The sequence below is a fragment of the Grampus griseus genome (assembly GCF_964374135.1).
Source record: "Grampus griseus genome assembly, chromosome: 15".
NCBI classification, from domain to species: Eukaryota; Metazoa; Chordata; class Mammalia; order Artiodactyla; family Delphinidae; genus Grampus; species Grampus griseus.
The window spans coordinates 58743266-58761784 of NC_139009.1; the positions used below are offsets into that span (position 1 = coordinate 58743266).

The 18519-nt window shown below is 43.2% G+C and overlaps 1 protein-coding gene across 1 annotated transcript in view; it reads right to left on the minus strand.

Annotated features, from left to right (window-relative positions):
- Positions 1-6255: 6255 nt before the first annotated feature.
- Positions 6256-18519, minus strand: part of LOC309833451 (uncharacterized protein C2orf42 homolog) — a 29659-nt gene continuing 17395 nt past the window's right edge. The window contains exons 8-10 of the mRNA XM_082671762.1: positions 16770-16870; positions 15274-15436; positions 6256-7409 (exon numbers count right to left, since the gene is read on the minus strand). Of these exons, the coding sequence (XP_082527888.1) occupies positions 7201-7409; positions 15274-15436; positions 16770-16870 (473 nt within the window). The 3' untranslated portion in view covers positions 6256-7200. The remainder of the gene's footprint in view (positions 7410-15273; positions 15437-16769; positions 16871-18519) is intronic.

Consider the following 18519-nt stretch of genomic DNA (forward strand, 5'->3'; position numbering starts at 1 on the left):
AAATACCTGGGCCCTTATTAGTTTACCTTATCTTGGGAATTTCTCTATCTTTTGCTCTAGCCAAGTTCAAGAATTTACAAAAAGAAAGAAAAGAAAAGAAAATGGAAAGGGGACTTCCGTGTTTGTTGTCTTTCTTTTGTCTCTTGCAGTTCCACATACAACTTAGCAGTGAGTATGGGCTGCCATTCTCAGGACATAACACAGAGAACACAGACCCCCCTGGAGGTAACAGTGAATCTAACTTACACAGGCACCACATTTCTGCCTTTCGCACCATTGACTGGCAAATGAGCAATGGTTTGTAGATAGAGCAGGTGCAGGAGAGGTGGCTCCTGCCAGATGGTGCTAAAAAAAGGCCCAAGTCTGATACACAAGAGTCCTTCCATTAACCCATCCATGACCAAGGCAAAGTGTGTGGGTGGGGTTGGTCTTTCTCTGACTTTTGGGGCTTCTAGAGTCTCAAAGGGTACCTTAAGTGTTCCATCGCTTAACCTGGTTTTGCCTTGATACAAATGGCAGGGGTGGCCAAGAGACAGGGGATATAGAGGGGAAGCCTTTAGTGTAATAGCCTTCACTCATACCTTCTAGATGGTCCTGAGCTTCTCATACCCCAGAAAAGGGCTGACTAGGTACTGCCGCTTTCCTGCCGGAGTCCTGCAGTGGAACTTTAGTATGGCCTCTGAGAGCACTTTGTCTACCATATTCTTGCTGTAAGATGTGATGCATTCTTGCTCTAAGATGTGATGCCATTTACCCTGCTGAACCTCCTCTATATAAAGGGATAATTCCACCTAGCTCACACGACCAGCTGTGGGAATCTAATGAGATAACTTGTGTGAAAAGGCAAATACAGTCTCCGATACATGCTAAATAAGCACTCCAGGATACATTAGTTTTCTTCTTTCCAGGAGATAGTCTTGCATTCTGTTTACTCAGACCAACTTCCTATAAACTACTGGAGGCTAGCTTGTCCCCAGGGCTCGGGCCATTCCAGGAAAGATGTCTTGACCATAGCAGTGTAACACGAGATGAAAAATTCCAGGAAGGGGCAGCTAGAGGAGAAAGACAACTGAAGGGTGCCACAAGGCAGAGTGTGCCCTAGACAGGGCTCCCAGCAGGAAATCCTGCGGCTTCTCACTTCAGCAGTATCACAGATGCTTGGGCCCAGAGAAAATCCCTCCAACCACCCTTCCCTAAATTCTGACCAGACCCCAGGTTCAACTCATCAGATCATGGATGAACCCTCTGCCTTTTCCTCCAAACGCACTGGGCAGGCTGTGGAGCTCATGCTAGGAAAAGGGAAGCTTCTGTCCATTAAAAATCAGTACCGGGAACCACACAAAGCCTTTTGTTTTAAGGACGACCCTGGGATTAATGCCCCTGAAAAGTGGCTCTAAGGATCCGGTGAGAAAAAGTGGAAAAGCAATTTTTATATTTTGACTGACCGACTACCACGTGCTAGACCAGACTAGTGAGTCTGTGGAGTGGATATTTTGCAAAGGAGAAAACCGACAGAGATATGAACGACTCGCTCAGGGCAAACAGGCTGGCTAGGGCCCACGCTCCCTCTCGTTCCCCACCTGGCAAGACAGCCAGGGTGAGGCTCGGCCAATACCGGGAAAACGGGAGGGGCCCGGGTCCCCGGGCGCAGCTGCTCGTTCCCCGCAGAGCCGCGCGGTCTGCAGCTCAGGGTGCGGCCCGGCCCCACGTGCCCCGCCGCCCCGGCGGACCCGTGGGCAGGAGTCCAGGATCGGCCCCGCCCGCGCGAGGGTGCCAGGAAGTCGGTGCCCGACCTCAGAGCTGATCTGAAGGCACCTGGGGCACGCCTGGGGGCCCGGCCGCCTAACGACCTCGGGAAGGCCTCGCGCCGGACCGCCGGCACCCCTCCCCTCCCAGCTCGCCTCGTCAGCACCTTTCCCGCAGCCCGGCCCACCCCAGCCCCACAGTGGGTCACGAGGCAGCGCCTGAGCTTCGTCGCCGGGTGCGGCCCGGTCAGTCCCGGCCGGGCCAGCGCTCGGCGCCAACCCCCGCCCCCGCCGCCGCCCGGCGCGCGCCACGTCCCCGGCCCCGCCCCCGCGAGCCACGCGGGGAACCCCGGTGACGTCACCGTCCTCCAGCTCTCGCCTTCCCGCGCTCTCCAGAAAAGACGCGAAGGTGGTGACGTGTCCTGGGGTTTAATGCGGCTGCGCAAGAGACGTCCGCAACAGAACGTCCTGCGGCGCCGCCTGGTGGAAGAAAAGCACCAAACCCGCCGGAAAAGGCGGAGCGGGCGAGAGGAGAACGTGACTGACATCAGCTCGCGGAGCCGAGGGGGCGGCTGCCGCGTGACCAGCCCCCGCCCTCGGCGCCGGGAGCCTTTCTCTTCCTCTTTTTTTTTAGTACAGTGTGGAAGCTTGATTATTATGTCCCTTCTTTTAAGGTTAAAACCTCGCCTTTTCTCAAACTTATCAACATAAGTTATATTGCTATAGAAAATTTGTGGGGGAAAAATAAAGGAAAAGATATGAAGATAAGGAATAGCAGTACCCCTTTTCATATTTACTCCCAGACTTTCTTTTACTTTAATCTTGCTGTATGTCAGTGTAAGTACAAAAGCTCTTAAGGAGGGACAAAAAGCAGCAAAGCCAAGTTAGAAAAACACGGTAGAGACTTCTCTGGTGGGGGCAGTGGTTAAGAATCCACCTGCCAACGCAGGGGACACGGGTTCGAGCCCTGATCCGGGAAGATCCCACATGCTGCGGAGCAACTAAGCCTGTGCGCCACGACTAAGCCTGCCAGCCACAACTACTGAGCCTGCCTTACCTACAGTCTGTGCTCCGCAACAAGAGAAGCTACTGCAGTGAGAAGCCCGCGCATGGCTACAGAGTAGCGCCCGCTCACCACAACTGGAAAAAACCTGCGCACAGCAATGGAGACCCAACGCAGCCAAAAGTAAATAAATAAGAAAACACGGTAGAAGAGAGAAGTGCAGAATAGGCGAGACGAAAGGGTAATAGTATTCAATAAGCGTTTAACAGACTATCTTATTTACTCTGCACATCATCCAGACGAGGAAACTGGGGCTCAGAGAGTTAAATAATTTGCCCAAGGTTGCACTGTTAATAAGCGGGTAGCAGAGTGGGAGTTTGAACCCAGGGGTTAAAATCTGAACCTTAAGATGGTGGTCTAGGGAGAAGGGCGAAAAACGGCAGGGAACATATATGGTAGCAGACTGGCTTTGTACTTCTGTAACTGTCGATGGGAACTAGTTCCTAGGAACATGGCTACTGCCTCCATCAGTTGGATCAGGTTTGCAGGAGCGTGCCATAAAGCAGCCCAGACTAATATGCTGCCTTGAAACACCTGGCTATATGCAAGGGCCACTAGTTGCAGAGTGTCACCGACCTCCAGCACTGCCAATGAAAGGTGGGGGTCAGCACCTGCTCAGGTATTAGGTCCTGCAACTCAAAGTGAGGCTTGCAGTCCAGCAGTGTTTCTTCAGTCCATCAACTTTCTTTATTCAGCTTGATGTTACAAATGCGGAGTCTTGGACCCTACCCTGGAACTTCTGAATGAGAATATGCTTTCTAACTAGATCCCTGGGTGATTCCTATGCACACTAAAGAACTGTTGTTATCATGTCACCCTGCTCCCTTGGTGATACAGGTGGGATGGTAGAAAGATGTGAAGGGAGCTTGTGGCGCTGGATGGTGGGAGGGCTGGGATAGGGAGGAGGTTTTGGTTTTCTGTTTTGGCTGTGCCACGTGCCCTGTGGGATCTCAGTTCCCCGACCAGGGATTGAACCCAAGGCACGGCAGTGAAAACCTGGAATCCTAACCACTAGGCCACCAGGGAACTCCCTGTAAGGAGGTCTAAAAAGAGGATCAAATACGGAGTATCAGCAAATCTCACAAGATGTGAAGGAAGAAAACTAGGAAATCAGAATCTGGGAGATTAAAAAACAAAAAAGAGTATGTTGAGGGGGGAAGCAGGTCCATCTTGGGAAAATGCACCAAAAAAATAGACACAAGGGCTGTTCTCTGTGACTGACTTTTCTATGTTGTCTGTGACTTTTGCCTGAGAGGGTCCATTCACTCGAAGGGCTGGAGGAGGGCAGTCCCTGCCCATTCCCTCACCTTCAGCACATAGAGTGGGATTTCTCTGAATTCTAGTGGAGGGCAAATTTTGGCCTGTTTCTGACATGGGACACCAGGCAGTGACAGCAGAGTGCTTCTTGGATGACATATACAGGTTGTACTCTGTAAGCGGCCAGGCCTGGGGGCTGGTGTGGGTGCATGTGTATGCACATGGGGGCTGGAGGGAAGGGAAGTGATTGGCAGATCAGACATGACAAGAATCAGTGAAAGATGGGGTGGACATATGCGACTGGAAATTGCTAGGCCCAGAGAGTCACAGAGCTGATGACATCTGGTACCTTGAGAGAGCCAGGTGGCAGGCCTACAGAACTCCACTTGGGTGCTTCTTGGAGTCAGATTTTCTGGAGGCCTCTGAGTGGCCTATCGCTCCTCTAAATAGTAAGTAGCAAGCTGTTGAGATGATAGCAGTTCTGGTAGAGGCAGGTGTGAACCAAAGTGTTCTGGGTGTAGGAATAGCAAGCTGTTCTCATGATGCCCATCATGTTAGGGCCCCCCGCCATATTGCCTGGAGGGGGAGTTAAGATGCCATCCATCTCAGACCCATCAATACACTCAGTCTGAGGACGGTCTGTCTGTCTGTGCAGTAGACAGGAGGCTGTGTGGACCTGGAGGGTCTTGCGCTGCTCACTCCAGAACACAAATAGTGGCTGCAGCGTGGGAAAGCAGCAGGTGGGCAGCCCTCAGAGCTGGGAGATTCCAACGCCTAATGGAGGTGTGCAGTGGATGGTACAGATGGGAGCATGTATGGGTGGGTGCAGGGTTTGAAGAACACTGGACTGTTGGGAGTAGCTAGGACCACTCTACTCTTCTGGCATGGGGCAAGTCTGAAATGAGGTCAATACTGATGGTGTCCCAAAGGTGTCTGGATGCTGGGAGTGGGTGTAGCGACCCTACTGGTACTCCTAGGACCATGCTTGACCTGGTAGAGAGGGTATCAATGTAGAAAAGGTCAATGTAACTCTGAACCCCATTTCAGATTTTGATGAACTGTGTTGGTGGGCTGGGGTGGTCCTGGGTGGAAGATCTTGGCGCTTGAGCGGGGGCCTCTTTTGGTGAATTATTTGCCCCAGGCATGTGTCTTATGGCTCCTGTGGTTCTTCTGGCCCCTGTGGTTGGAGTCAAGTACTGCTAGACCCAGCCAGGATTTGCCTGTCACTCACAGGTTTGGCTTGATCAAGTGACTGATGTCCTCAAAGTACTGAGGTTGAAAGACTTCTCAGAATAGGCCAACCACTGTGTTTCCTCGGGTGTTTTGCTTTTAAAGCAAACACTCTGCCGCACCTAGTTTTAATTTCTCCTCTTCTCTATACCTATCCAAGCCCTTCCTCTCCTTTATTTTATTTTATTTTGTCCGTGTGGCACGGTTTGTGGGATCTTAGTTCCCTGACCAGGGATCAAACCCATGCCCCCTGCAATGGAAGCGTGGAGTCCTAACCACTGGACTGCCAGGGAATCCCCACCTTCCTCTCCTTTAAAGCCCAGCACAGGTCTAATTCTCCATGGACCTCCGGACTCTCCTCAAGGATTTTCCCCATTGTCAGAAGCACTTGGGAGCTCTCCACACAAGCTAGCTCTTCAATCGTAGATAGACAACCCTTAATTTGCCTACCCATCCCCCTCTTGTAGGGGCACAGCTCCCCCTTTCACCAAAAATGATCACAGACTCCCCCACCCCCACCCCAGTTAGGCCCAGCAGAGCCTTTCTTTTGGGGATTTTGGACGTTGGATCAGGGAGAGTAGAGCAGTCAGTCCTGCTCTATAGTGTGGAAGTGAAAGCCATACTTTCAGGTGCATTAGGAGCCAGAATTCCTACCAGAAGGAGATGCTCTGTGCTGAGAGTGAAGCCTCAGGAGAGGTGGAGATGGGTCAGATAGACCCTGGCTGCAGGGGTTCTGAGGCCTAGCCACACCCCAGCTCCACCCCAGGATGGTTGTCCAGCCCTATTTTAATGTCCATGAACCAGTCATTCGTTCGCATTTTGCCTGAGCTGGTTAGAGTTGGGTTTTTGTTATGTGCAAACAAAAAGCCTACCTAAGGACTTTTCTTGTCTTCCCAAGGACAGTGAATTATAAGGAATTTATATTATAAGGCAACATGACACAGTGGAAAGAACATGCACTTTGGAATAAAATGAAACATTTTTAATGCTGTTTCCAGCAAGATACTTAATCTCAAAGAGACTGTTTAAATTCATAAAAGAAGGGATGATGGCTAAACTCAAAGAATGATGAGGACTAAATGAGAAAAATGATCAAATGAGAATCTAAATGAAAATGCCTGGGATGTAGTAGGCAAACAGGAAATGTTCATTCCCTTCTTTTCTCCTTAAAGGCAGGCTTTCATTCTGTGTCTTTCAGTGTATCTCCATTCTGTGATCAATGAATTAAAAAAATAGGAATTGAATTTTACCACCTGTTAAACTTTTTGGAGAGTAAAGAAGGAAAGAAATATCAAGAAAGCAAGCAATTACAAGCATTAGTTTGAAATGTCAAATACTGCCTTGACACCTGGATCTCTTTTTCCTGTTTTACTATCACCTGAATCTCCCAAAAGGTTTATAATTTTATAATTAGGCCAACATGAGATATAATTTGGAAAAACTAGTGACACTGTGCTTTGAGAAGAGAATAAAAGGGCATGACTGGAATTCTGCCAGGATGATCATCAACATTCTGCCCTAACCAGGGTACTATTAACTTTCCAACACTGTTGGTGTTAAGGCAAGTGCTGCTAACTTCTTAGAGAATTAGGAAAAGGTTGAAACAAACTCTAAAGGTGAGTCCTTCGAGAAGGTCTGTGGGCTGGTTTTCTTTTTGTTCCTTCAAAAACTAGCCAGGAATACCACCCAATTTATAATGAAGACTATACACAGCAGCACCAAAAGGGCTATATGTACAAGAAGAGTTTTTCTTCAACAGAATCCACTTGAATGTGTTGAGAAACCGTATCTTAGCTAAGAGTAGTTCACTAAGGAACAGAGCCATCTAAGTGCCTAACTAGTATTTAAAGTTGTCAAAGGGTGGGGATGTGCAAATTTAGCAGCGAAAGACTCTTTTGTTTTGCCTCAAGGGAAAGTGATGGTGGTCAGAGGGGCCAGTTCCAAGGGCTGGTCCAGGGGGGGCCGCTGTTCTTGGTACTCCGCCACATGCCCATTGCGGTGGTGACCATACTCAAACTTGATCCGCAGCTCGCCAATCTTGGATTGGGGAAGAATATCTGGAATCCACTCAATGATGAAAGGTGTTGGCTCCTTTTGATCTGGGGAAGTGTTGCCTGAAGAAAAAAAAAAAAAGAAAAGAAAAAAGACTGATTAGTACAATTCCAAAATAAATTTGAGTCTGGACAGGACTTCCCTGGTGGCACAATGGTTAAGAATCTGCCTGCCAATGCAGGGGACATGGGTTCGAGCCCTGGTCCGGGAAGGTCCCACATGCCGTGGAGCAACTAAGCCCGTGTGCCACAACTACTTAAGCCCTCGTGCCACAAATACTGAAGCCCGTGTGCCTAGAGCCCGTGTTCCGCCACAAGAGAAGCTACCACAACGAGAAGCCCGCGCACTGCAATGAAGAGTAGCCCCCGCTCGCCACAACTACAGAAAGCCCGCGCGTAGCAACAAAGACCCAATGCAGCCAAAAATAAATAAATAAAATTTTTAAAAAATTGAGTCTGGACAGATCTTACCCTGTTCACAAATTTTAAAAGGAAATGAAAAAGAAGTTAAAAAAAAAAACTATATGAGGAAAAAAAAGGCGCGGGGGGCCAACAAGAAGAATCAAGGGAAGGGAAAAGTGACCACTGCTGTACCTATCCAAAACAAAGTTTCAGGGAACTGTCTGGCATCCTCAAATAAAGTAAGACCCAGCTTTTATGAAAATAGGGCCAAAAGAATCACAAGGAGAGCCCAGCCAGACTAAGAGGAAAAGACAGCTGGATGAGGTTAAAAAGGGAGACTATCAAGAAAAGGTCAAGGTTTCAAGGAAACTAGAAAGAAACAGACTTAAAATCTACATGGTTCTAAAACATATTACAAATCCATAGTAACAAAAGAGTGTGGGGCTTCCCTGGTGGCGCAGTGGTTGAGAGTCCGCCTGCCGATGCAGGGGATGCGGGTTCGTGCCCCGATCCGGGAAGATCCCACATGCTGCGGAGCGGCTAGGCCCGTGAGCCATGGCCGCTGAGTCTGCGCGTCCGGAGCCTGTGCTCCGCAGCGGGAGAGGCCACAACAGTGAGAGGCCCGCGTACCGCTAAAAAAAAAAAAAAAAAAAAAAGTATGGTACTGGCATATGTCTACACAGATTAACAGAACAAAACAGAAAGATCCAAAATGGATACAAAAAGAATAGGAATTTAAAATAAGGTAAAAATGGCATTTTCAATTAGTACAAGAAATACAAGTGTTTTTGTTTGTTTGTTTTGCGGTACGCGGGACTCTCACTGCCGTGGCCTCTCTCGCCGCGGAGCACAGGCTCCGGACCCGCAAGCTCAGCAGCCATGGCTCAACGGGCCCAGCCGCTCCGCGGCATGTGGGATCCTCCCGGACCGGGGCATGAACCTGCGTCCCCTGCATCGGCAGGCGGACCCTCAACCACTGCGCCACCAGGGAAACCCACGAGTGTTTCTTATAACAAATGGTGTGCATCAACTACATAATTATCTGGAAGAAAATAAAAGGCAGAATCTTACCTCATAACTTACATCAAGATAAAGTCCAGAAGATCAAAGATTTAAACGTGAAAAACTCAGGTTAAAGAATGCTTTTGAAAAAATGTAAAATACTAGCAGAATTAAAAATAAGCATATGGTATCACCTTCAAAACTATGGAGACAATTAAGCATAGAAAACATAGTCCATTTAGCAAAAAACAGAAGAGCAAAACAAGGAGACAGAAGACCAACTCTATCAATTATAATAAAGGGGAAAAACTATTGAAATTGGAGAAAAATCAAAACCAACAATATAATATTGATAAGAGATTCAATAAGAACAAAGTGTCACAAAAAAGTTAAAAGGATGGCAAACATCAGAAAAATGTAAAACAAAAGAAAGCTGGTGTCACTGTTGTAATATTGAACAAAGATGAATTTAGGGCAAATGTTATTTTTACATTGATAAAGTATTGCTATATACTGAATCTACATTCTCCCAAAATTTCTCCCAAATTTTGTATCCTCCCAAGATTCATAAATTGAAAACCTAATCCCTGATGTGATAGTACTTGGAGGTGGGGGCTTTGAGAGGTGATTAGGTCATGAGGGCAGATGAATGAGATGAGTGCCCTTATTTTAGACCCCAGAGACATCCTTGCCCTTTCTGTAATGTGAGGACACAAAGTGAAGACTGCTGATGGCCGCCTTTGAGCCGGGAAGCAGGCCCTCACCAGACATCGAATCTGTTGGTGCCTTTATCTTGGATTTCCCACCCCGCAGAACTGTGAGAAATAAATTTCTGTTGTTTGTAAGCCACCCAGTTTATGGTATTCTGTTATAGCAGCCCAAATGGACTAGACAATATATTTACATTGACATCTGTCAATAACTCTGATGTACCAAAAACACTGCATTACAATACTCAAAGTCTTTTTGCAATATCAGAAGACATTTAGAGAAACATAACTGTAGTAGGAAACTGTCTCACAACTCTGCTAAGTTGTATAAGTCTTAAAGCTATATAAGACTTTACATTGGATAAATAATAACATCTTTGCTAGCACAAATTAATATCATACATTAGGTTAGTGAGAAAATATTTTTAAATCCCTAAAATAAATAGAAATTGAAAGGCACATCTTCTCAAAATAATAAAAGTAGAAATTTATAGCTAAGAATATAAAAATCAAACCAATTCAACCAACTGGAAATTTTAAATACAAAGTGTTGGGGACACAGAGAAACTAAACTACGATTAGAGACTATTTAGATATTAATAATAAGAAGAACCTTAAATGTTCTTATTATCAAATATGAATTTTAAAAATTAACTGATAATTTCAAAAGGTATAAAAATTTAAAAATTCCAAAAAAGTGTTAGAAAAAAATTTTAAAGAGTTGGGAGAAATTTTTACAGACAAAAGCATAAAATAGTTCAAAACAGACATTCAGATAAATACAAGAGCCAGTTCCTTGAAAAAGACAAAAAATTCTTGGAGTATATAACTATAGACCTAGGTTTTAAAAGTTATGTGATTATCCTCTATACCAAAAATTATAAAAATGTACACAATTTAAATTTTGGATGAAAACAGGAGAATTTTTTGGGAAAAAAACAATTAAAATTGACTAAAGAAGAGGTAGAGACTGTGAGTACAAATATAAATCAGAAGAAATTAAACAAGTTTTTAGAGAACTGCCTGCAAGTAAAGTTTAGGTCCAAGAGAATAAATTCTTTCAAACATTCAAGGAACAGATATTTCCTAAGCTATTTTTTTAAATTAATTTTTATTGGAGTATAGTTGATTTACAATGTTGTGTTAGTTTCTGCTGTACAGCAAAGTGAATCAGTTATACATATACACATATCCACTCTTTTTTAGGTTCTTTTCCCATATAGGTCATTACAGAGAATTGAGTAGAGTTCCCTGTGCTATACAGTAGGTTCTTATTCGTTATCTATTTTATATATAGTAGTGTGTATATGTCAATCCCCAAATCCCAATTTACCCTTCCCCCCAAGATATTTAATTTGGTCCAAAGCTTTCTAAAATCATTTTCTATATAACTATTACAAAACCCCAAAAAAGATAGCCTCCAAAAAAGAAACTGTAGGCAGTTAATACTTATGAATCAATAATAAAAAATCCTAAATAAAGTATTAGCAAATAGACTCTACATAATACATATCAAAATAAAAAAGACCACACAGGATTTATTCCAGAAAGGCAAGATTACTTCAATATTAGACATTTATTCATAAAACTCACATTGTAAATCAATTATACTTAAATAAAATAAATAAATTTCATTGCACTTGGGTCAAAACAGTTCATCTTTTGAGGTTTCTCAAAAGATGGTAAAAAGGTATTTCAAGGGACTTCCCCAGTGGTCCAGTGGTTAAGACTCCCCCTTCCAATGCAGGGATACAGGTTTGATCCCTGGTCGGGGAACTAAGTTCCCACGTGCTGCGGGGTGTGGCCAAAAATTTAAAAAAAAAAAGGTATTTCAAAAAATTAAATTCTAGGGAGTTCCCTGGTGGTCTAGTGGTTAGGATTCGGTGCTTTCACTGCTGTGGCCCAGGTCTGATCTCTGGTTGGGGAACTCCCGTAAGCCATGTGGTGAGGCCAAAAAATAATACATAAATAAATAAAAATAATTTAAAAAACAACTACATTAAAAAAAATCAATTCTATTTCCTAATAAAAATACTTAATAAACCAAGAATATGATATGCTGTTACAATAAAAAATTTTATCTGAAATCAATAACCAATAGTTCATTATTTAATAGTGAAACACAGAGCAGCTTTTCCCAGAAAAATTCTATGAAATGCTAATGGTATTCCCCTGAAAAGTGTTGACCGGTCAAATAAACCGGGGAAAACTTAAGTTAAATGAAGTTCAACGGTATTTTAATTTCAGGATCTTTTTAATAAGCAAATTTATAGGATGAGTTACTAAGAGGGATACATTATATTCTAAGACACTTCTCCCTACTGCCTCCCTACTCCAGTTGTAACATTATCTGCAATCTGAGTATATCATACAACCAGGGAAGTTCTCATGTGGCAAAGTTTCTTTTCCCAGCAAAAAAGTTATTACAAAATTGACTGAACAAGGTTCAGGGAGTCTTAGAATCAAGGGTCTTAGAATCAAAGAAATACAGTATGTAGCATTTCTCAAACTTATCAGATCATGGAACACTTTTTTCACAGCATACTTATCACTATCTCTTCTTCAAGACAGAGTTGGAAAATGCTATGCTGGAGGAGTTTTTACTATAGTAAAAATGATAGTTTTACTATAGTAAAATGAAAATCTCAGCTGCTAGCTTTACTATTATTCATTGTTGCTCTTGAAGTTGTAGCTAATTTAACAAGAAAAAAACAATGAGATATAAACATTTGATAGGAAACAAAATTATCATTATTTTTCAAGTGATATAATTGATTTCCCAGAAACAACAGGTAAACAACTATCATCGCTACTAGGAACTCATTAAGGAGGGCAATTTGATAGTAATTATATCAAAATCAAGAGCTTTCCATACACTGGCAGTAACAAGTTAAACACATGATAAATACCTTATTCCCAAGAGCAGCCAAAAATATATTTCACAAGAATTTGACAAAATAATTATAAATTCTAAATTTCTTGGTGACACAGTTCACTGCCCTGACAGTGCTTATAGCCTAGTCAGTGGAAAGACAGGTGAATGTTGGATGGCTAGGAGTGAAGGCTCTGGAGTCCAAAACTGCCTGGAATTGAGGACCAGCTCCACCACTTTACTAGCTGTGTAACTCTGGACAGGTTACTGCACCTATCTTCACCTCAGTTTATTCATCTGTAAATGGGGATCACAGAATCTACCTCTGAGTGGGCTGATGAGCATTAAATGGATTAATCTAGGTAAAGAACTTAAAATAACAGCTGGCACAGAGTAGGTGCTCATTAAGTGCTACTTGTTATAGTTGTCATTATTATTATTAAATTATTATACCCAAGTTAAAAACAGACAAAGAAAAAGCAATTCATCAAATACAAATGACTAATATGAAAATTTACTCTCATTAACATTTGAGGGTAATGCAAATTAAAAGAATGATAGAACATTTTTTAGCTATCAAGTCAATAAAGATTAAAAAAAGAAACTCTTGGGGATTTCCCTGGTGATGCAGTGGTTAAGAATCCGCCTGCCAATGCAAGGGACATGGGTTCGATCCCTGGTCCGGGAAGATCCCACATGCCACGGAGCAACTAAGCCCGTGCACCACAACTACTGAGCCCACATGCCACAACTACTGAAGCCCGCGCACCTAGAGCCCATGCTCCACAACAAGAGAAGTCACCGCAATGATAAGCCCATGCACCGCAATGAAGGGTAGCCCCCTGCAATGAAGAATAGCCCCCTGCATGCCACAACTAGAGAAAGCACATGGGCAGCAATGAAGACCCAACACAGACAAAAGTAAAAAATAAAAAAGAGAAACTCTTTCATGCATGGCTAGCAGGAGTAAACTGCAGAAATATTACAATCTTTCTGGAGGGCAGTGTGACAAAAACAATCAAAAGTCCTAAAAATGTACATAATCTTTGACCCTCCAGTTTAACTTTTAAGAATTTACCCGAAAGAATATCCTAAATAAATTAGGAAATAATTAAGCCTATAAAAGGTTTGTCTAAAAGGAAGTTAATTATAAAAGGAAGCATTGTTCATAATAGCAAAAAGTTTGAAACAACTTAAATTCAGGATTGACTAGAGTGAGATAACTTAATGAATGAATTTTATGAAGCTGTTTAAAAATGTTGTATTCACAATAGCCAAAAGGTTGAAGCAATCCAAGTACCCAAACAGATGAATGGATACACAAAATGTAGTAGATACATATAATGAAATATTGTTCAGCCTTAGAAAGGAAAGAAAATTTGTCACATGCTACAACGTGGATGAACCTTGAAGAGATTATGCTAAGTGAAATAAGCCAGTCACAAAAGGACAAAGATTGTATGATTCTAATTTGAGTCGTCAAATTCATACAGACAGAAAGTAGAATGGCACCAAGGTCTGGGGGGAGGCAGGAATGCAGAGCTAGTATTTGATGGGTAGTTTCAGTTGAGAAAGATGAAAACGTTCTGGAGATGGATGGTGGTGATGGTTGCACAACAATGCAAAAGTACTTAATGCCAGAAAACCTTATGCTTAAAAATGGTTAAAATGTTAAGTTTTATACTACATGTTTTATAATAATAAAAAAAGTTTAAAAAATAATGTTGAAGACAGACATGGAAAGCTGTTCATGATATATTTTTAAGTGAAAAAAGCTGCTAAGATATGATCCCATGTTTTAGAAACTCTTTTTCTTTTCTTTTCTTTTTTAAATTTATTTATTTGTTTGTTTTCAGTTTTGGCTGTGTTGGGTCTTTGTTGCTGTGCATAGGCTTTCTCTAGTTGCGGTGAGTGGGGGCTACTCTTCGCTGCGGTGCGCAGGCTTCTCATTGCAGTAGCTTCTCTTGTTGCAGAGCACGGGCTCTAGGCACGCAGGCTTCAGCAGTTGTGGCACGTGGGCTCAGCAGTTGTGGCTTGCGGGCTCTAGAGTGCAGGCTCAGTAGTTGTGGTGCACGGGCTCAGTTGCTCTGCGGCATGTGGGATCTTCCCGGGCCAGGGCTCAATCCCGTGTCCCTTGCATTGGCAGGCAGATTCTTAACCACTGCGCCACCAGCAAAGCCCCTAGAAACCCTTTTCATGCACAGAAAAAAAAGTCTGAAAGGGTATACACCAAAATCTTAATGATGATGTCATCTATAGTGGGTGGGATTACAGGTGGTTTTTATTTTTCTCCTCCTTTATGCTCTATAATGAAATCTATGATTTCTGTATAATGAACAGGTATTACTTCTCTAATTTTATTTTTTTAAAAATAAATTTATTTATTTTTGGCTGTGTTGGGTCTTCGTTACTGTGCACGGGCTTCCTCTAGTTGTGGCGAGTGGGGGCTACTCTTCATTGCTGCGCGTGGGCTTCCTCTAGTTGCGGCGAGCTGGGGCTACTCTTCGTTGCGGTGCATGGGCTTCTCATAGCGGTGGCTTCTCTTGTTGCGGAGCACGGGCTCTAGGTGTGCAGGCTTCAGTAGTTGTGGCACATGGCCTCAATAGTTGTGGTTTGCGGGTTCTAGAGCTCAGGCTCAGTAGTTGTGGCGCATGGGCTTAGCTGCTCTGTGGCATGTGGCATCTTCCAGGCCAGGGCTTGAACCCATGTCCCCTGCATTGGCAGGCAGATTCTTAACCACTGTGCCACCAGGGAAGCCCTCTAATTTTATTTTTAAAGTACTGGCTCAGATGAAACAAAACAACTTATCCCATGACTGCCTTTACAAAATGTGTGAATGTGTCTTCTTTGTTCAAGGTCAAGCCCCAAAGTTGAGGCCAGCGTAATACACACAGGTGACCCTCAAAGGAAGGTGTGCTGTTGAAACCACCAATTTACTTACCAACTTTGAGAAAAGTTTTTAGTTCCAAGGGTCGCAGCACTGGCTGCTTTTCTATACGGCCATAGGTTTCTGCTATGCTCTCTACTTCTACTTTAGGGCATTTAAACAGCTCATAAGTCCCATCCCGGTTCTGGATAAAACTCCGGGTGATTTCCAAAGGCATCTGCATGTGGAGACAATACCAAGAAAGGTGAGAAAGGAAAAACTTTCAAAGTAGACGAACATTGGATGACAACAGATTTTATTCATTCTTTTCTAAGTACACTCAAATTAACTAAAATTTCCCCTTGTATTTTCAAGTAAATTTTTTCAACAGTTCTGCCTTTCCTTTTCTCTCTGTAACTTTCATTTGAACCCTTACCAAACCATACTGAACTGAATGCCTAATACCTTCATGGCTACCTGACTGCTACTGGCACAGACCTGCTCTAAAATCAGTTTTATTCCCTCCCCTACTGCTCTGCTAGCAGCAATCTTCTCCTAAAAACCCTACCAACAGCACCTATAGCTGACCTCACATCCTGTGTGCTTCCACCATCCTTGAGACTAAGCCAGAGCTTGAACTGAATTTTGCCTTTGCCACTAAACAGCAGGCTGAGCTTCTCATAGCCTGTTTCTCGTCTGCAAAATACTGTTAATACCAGTGCATGGTTGTGAGATTGAATGGGGTGATACAGGTAAGTAACGTGCAACACAGAAGCTCCACGACTTGACTTTGCTCTGGGGCTGCTGCAGTGCCTCCCTGAACCCCGCCCTTTTCAGGCTAGAAGCTGTTTCTGCGACATCCTCCATTTAAAGAAGTTCCTCAGGTGTCTTTAGTGCGAACATAGGCCTTTCCTAAAGTTCCCATGTAAGTTCTATAGTTACCAAACAATTTATTTTTCTGAACATAACAGTGCCTTGCAATTCAGCTAATCTTAATGTATTAAATCACATGATGCTGAGTTTTCCACACTATTCCATTATCATAGGAAGGGAAAATCCTCACATTTTTAGGATCTGCTTGAAAAAAATGTCTAATATTGCCCCTGTGAGAAAGGACACAAACTACTTAAGAATCATTTCTCTAGTGAGAGCTAAATTGCAGTTTGGAGAGGAACACTGAATTGTGCTGGACCCACGGACTTCACAAACAGTATATCATCTCAAATTATATATATACTTTCTAGCTGCTTGCCAGTTAACCTAGGGCTCACCATGGCTAGTAGGGCATCATTATTTAATTTACAAGAAAGAGCATCCCTGTTTTCTGATCCCAAAGGCAAAGAAAAAAGGATACTCCAATTTAAGATACATCCTCAAGCTACAGGGAATACCTATTAAAATCAGAGTTGGAACAATAAAGCCATGAATATTTCTGAATAATCTCTTAGTATGAAAAAAAGGAATTCTCTTTGGTGTCCATGACTCAAGGAGCTGGTGCAAACATACTTCCTGCACTTGCTTCCCTCTCTTCCCCTCTCTGCCCTCCCACTACTGTAGAAATAAACTCTTACCTCTGGGGTATCTAAGATTTGTTTAACTTGCAGGATATTCGTGATATGCCAGGTATACTTGGAAAAGGTTCCCAGTGGCAAAGCATCTTTGCGAACAAAAGCTTCAAGGTAAAAAGGGGGTAAAATTAGACTATCGAAAAATAACATGCTCTTTCACTGAATTTGTTATCCAGTTTCTGGAGAGTTCAGTGAAGTGATATTCCTGCCTTATAGAATCTCAGTCCTCTAAAAAAGGTATTTTATACACACACACACACACACACACACACACAGGTTTTGGGTTGGCCAAAAGGTTTGTTCGTTTTTTTCCATAAGATGGCTCTAGTATTGCTTAGTGGTCTTTTTTTTGCGGTACACGGGCCTCTCACTGCTGCAGCCTCTCCCTTTGCGGAGCACAGGCTCCGGACGCGCAGGCTCAGCAGCCCTGGCCCACGGGCCCAGCCGCTTTGCGGCACGTGGGATCCTCCCGGACTGGGGCATGAACCCGCGTCCCCTGCATTAGCAGGCGGACTCTCAACCACTGCGCCACCAGGGAAGCCCTGCTTAGTGGTCTTTAACTTCATTTGAAACAATCTTGTTAGATTGTATTGTGACAACTGTCCTATCAGTTGCATTTAAAAAAAACTTATCAAAATTGGTGAATTTCTGTGTATCCATTTTAATATTGAAGATGGAAGAAAAAAAGCAACATTTTCCTTATATTATGCTTTATTATTTCAAGAAAGGTAAACATGCAACTGAAACACAAAAAAAGATTTGTGCAGTGTATGGAGAAGGTGCTGTGACTGATTGAATGTGTCAGGAGTGATTTGTGGAGTTCTGTGCTGGAGATCTCTTGCTGGACGATGCTCCACAGTTGGGTAGACCAGTTGAAGTTGATAGCGATCAAATCGAGACATTAATTGAGAACAATCAACATTATACCACGCGGGAGATAGTCGACATACTCAAAATATCTAAATGAAGCGTTGAAAATCATTTGCAGCAGCTTGGTTATGTTAATTGCTTTGATGTTTGGGTTCCACATAAGTTAAGTGAAAACAACCTTCTTGACTGTGTTTCCTCATGCAATTCTCTACTGAAACGTAATGAAAATGTTCTGTTTTTAAAACAAATTGTGATGGGTGATGAGAAGTGGGTAGTGTACAATAATGTGGAATGGAAGAGATCATGGGGCAAGTGAAATGAACCACTACCAACGATACCAAAGGCCGGTCTTCATCCAAAGAAGGTGACGTTGTGTATGTGATGGAATTGGAAGGGAGTCCTCTATTATGAACTCCTTCTGGAAAACCAGACAATTAATTCCAACAAGTACTGCTCCCAATTAGACCAACTGAAAGCAGCACTCAGTGAAAAGTGTCTGGAATTAGTCAACAGAAAACGCTTCATCTTCCATCAGGATAACACAGGACCGCATGTTTCTTTGATGACCAGGCAAAAACTGTTAGAGCTTGGCTGGGAAGTTCTGACTCATCTGCTGTATTCACCAGACATTGCACCTTCGGATTTCCATTTATTTCGGTCTTTACAGAATTCTCTTAATGGAAAAAATTTCAATTCCCTGGAAGACTGTAAAAGACACCTAGAACAGTTCTTTGCTCAAAAAGATAAAAAGTTTTGGGAAGATGTGGGATTATGAAGTTGCCTGAAAAATGGCAGAAGGTAGTGGAACAAAAGGGTGAATATGTTGTTCAATAAAGTTCTTGGTGAAAATGAAAAATGTGTCTTTTATTTTTATTTTAAAAAC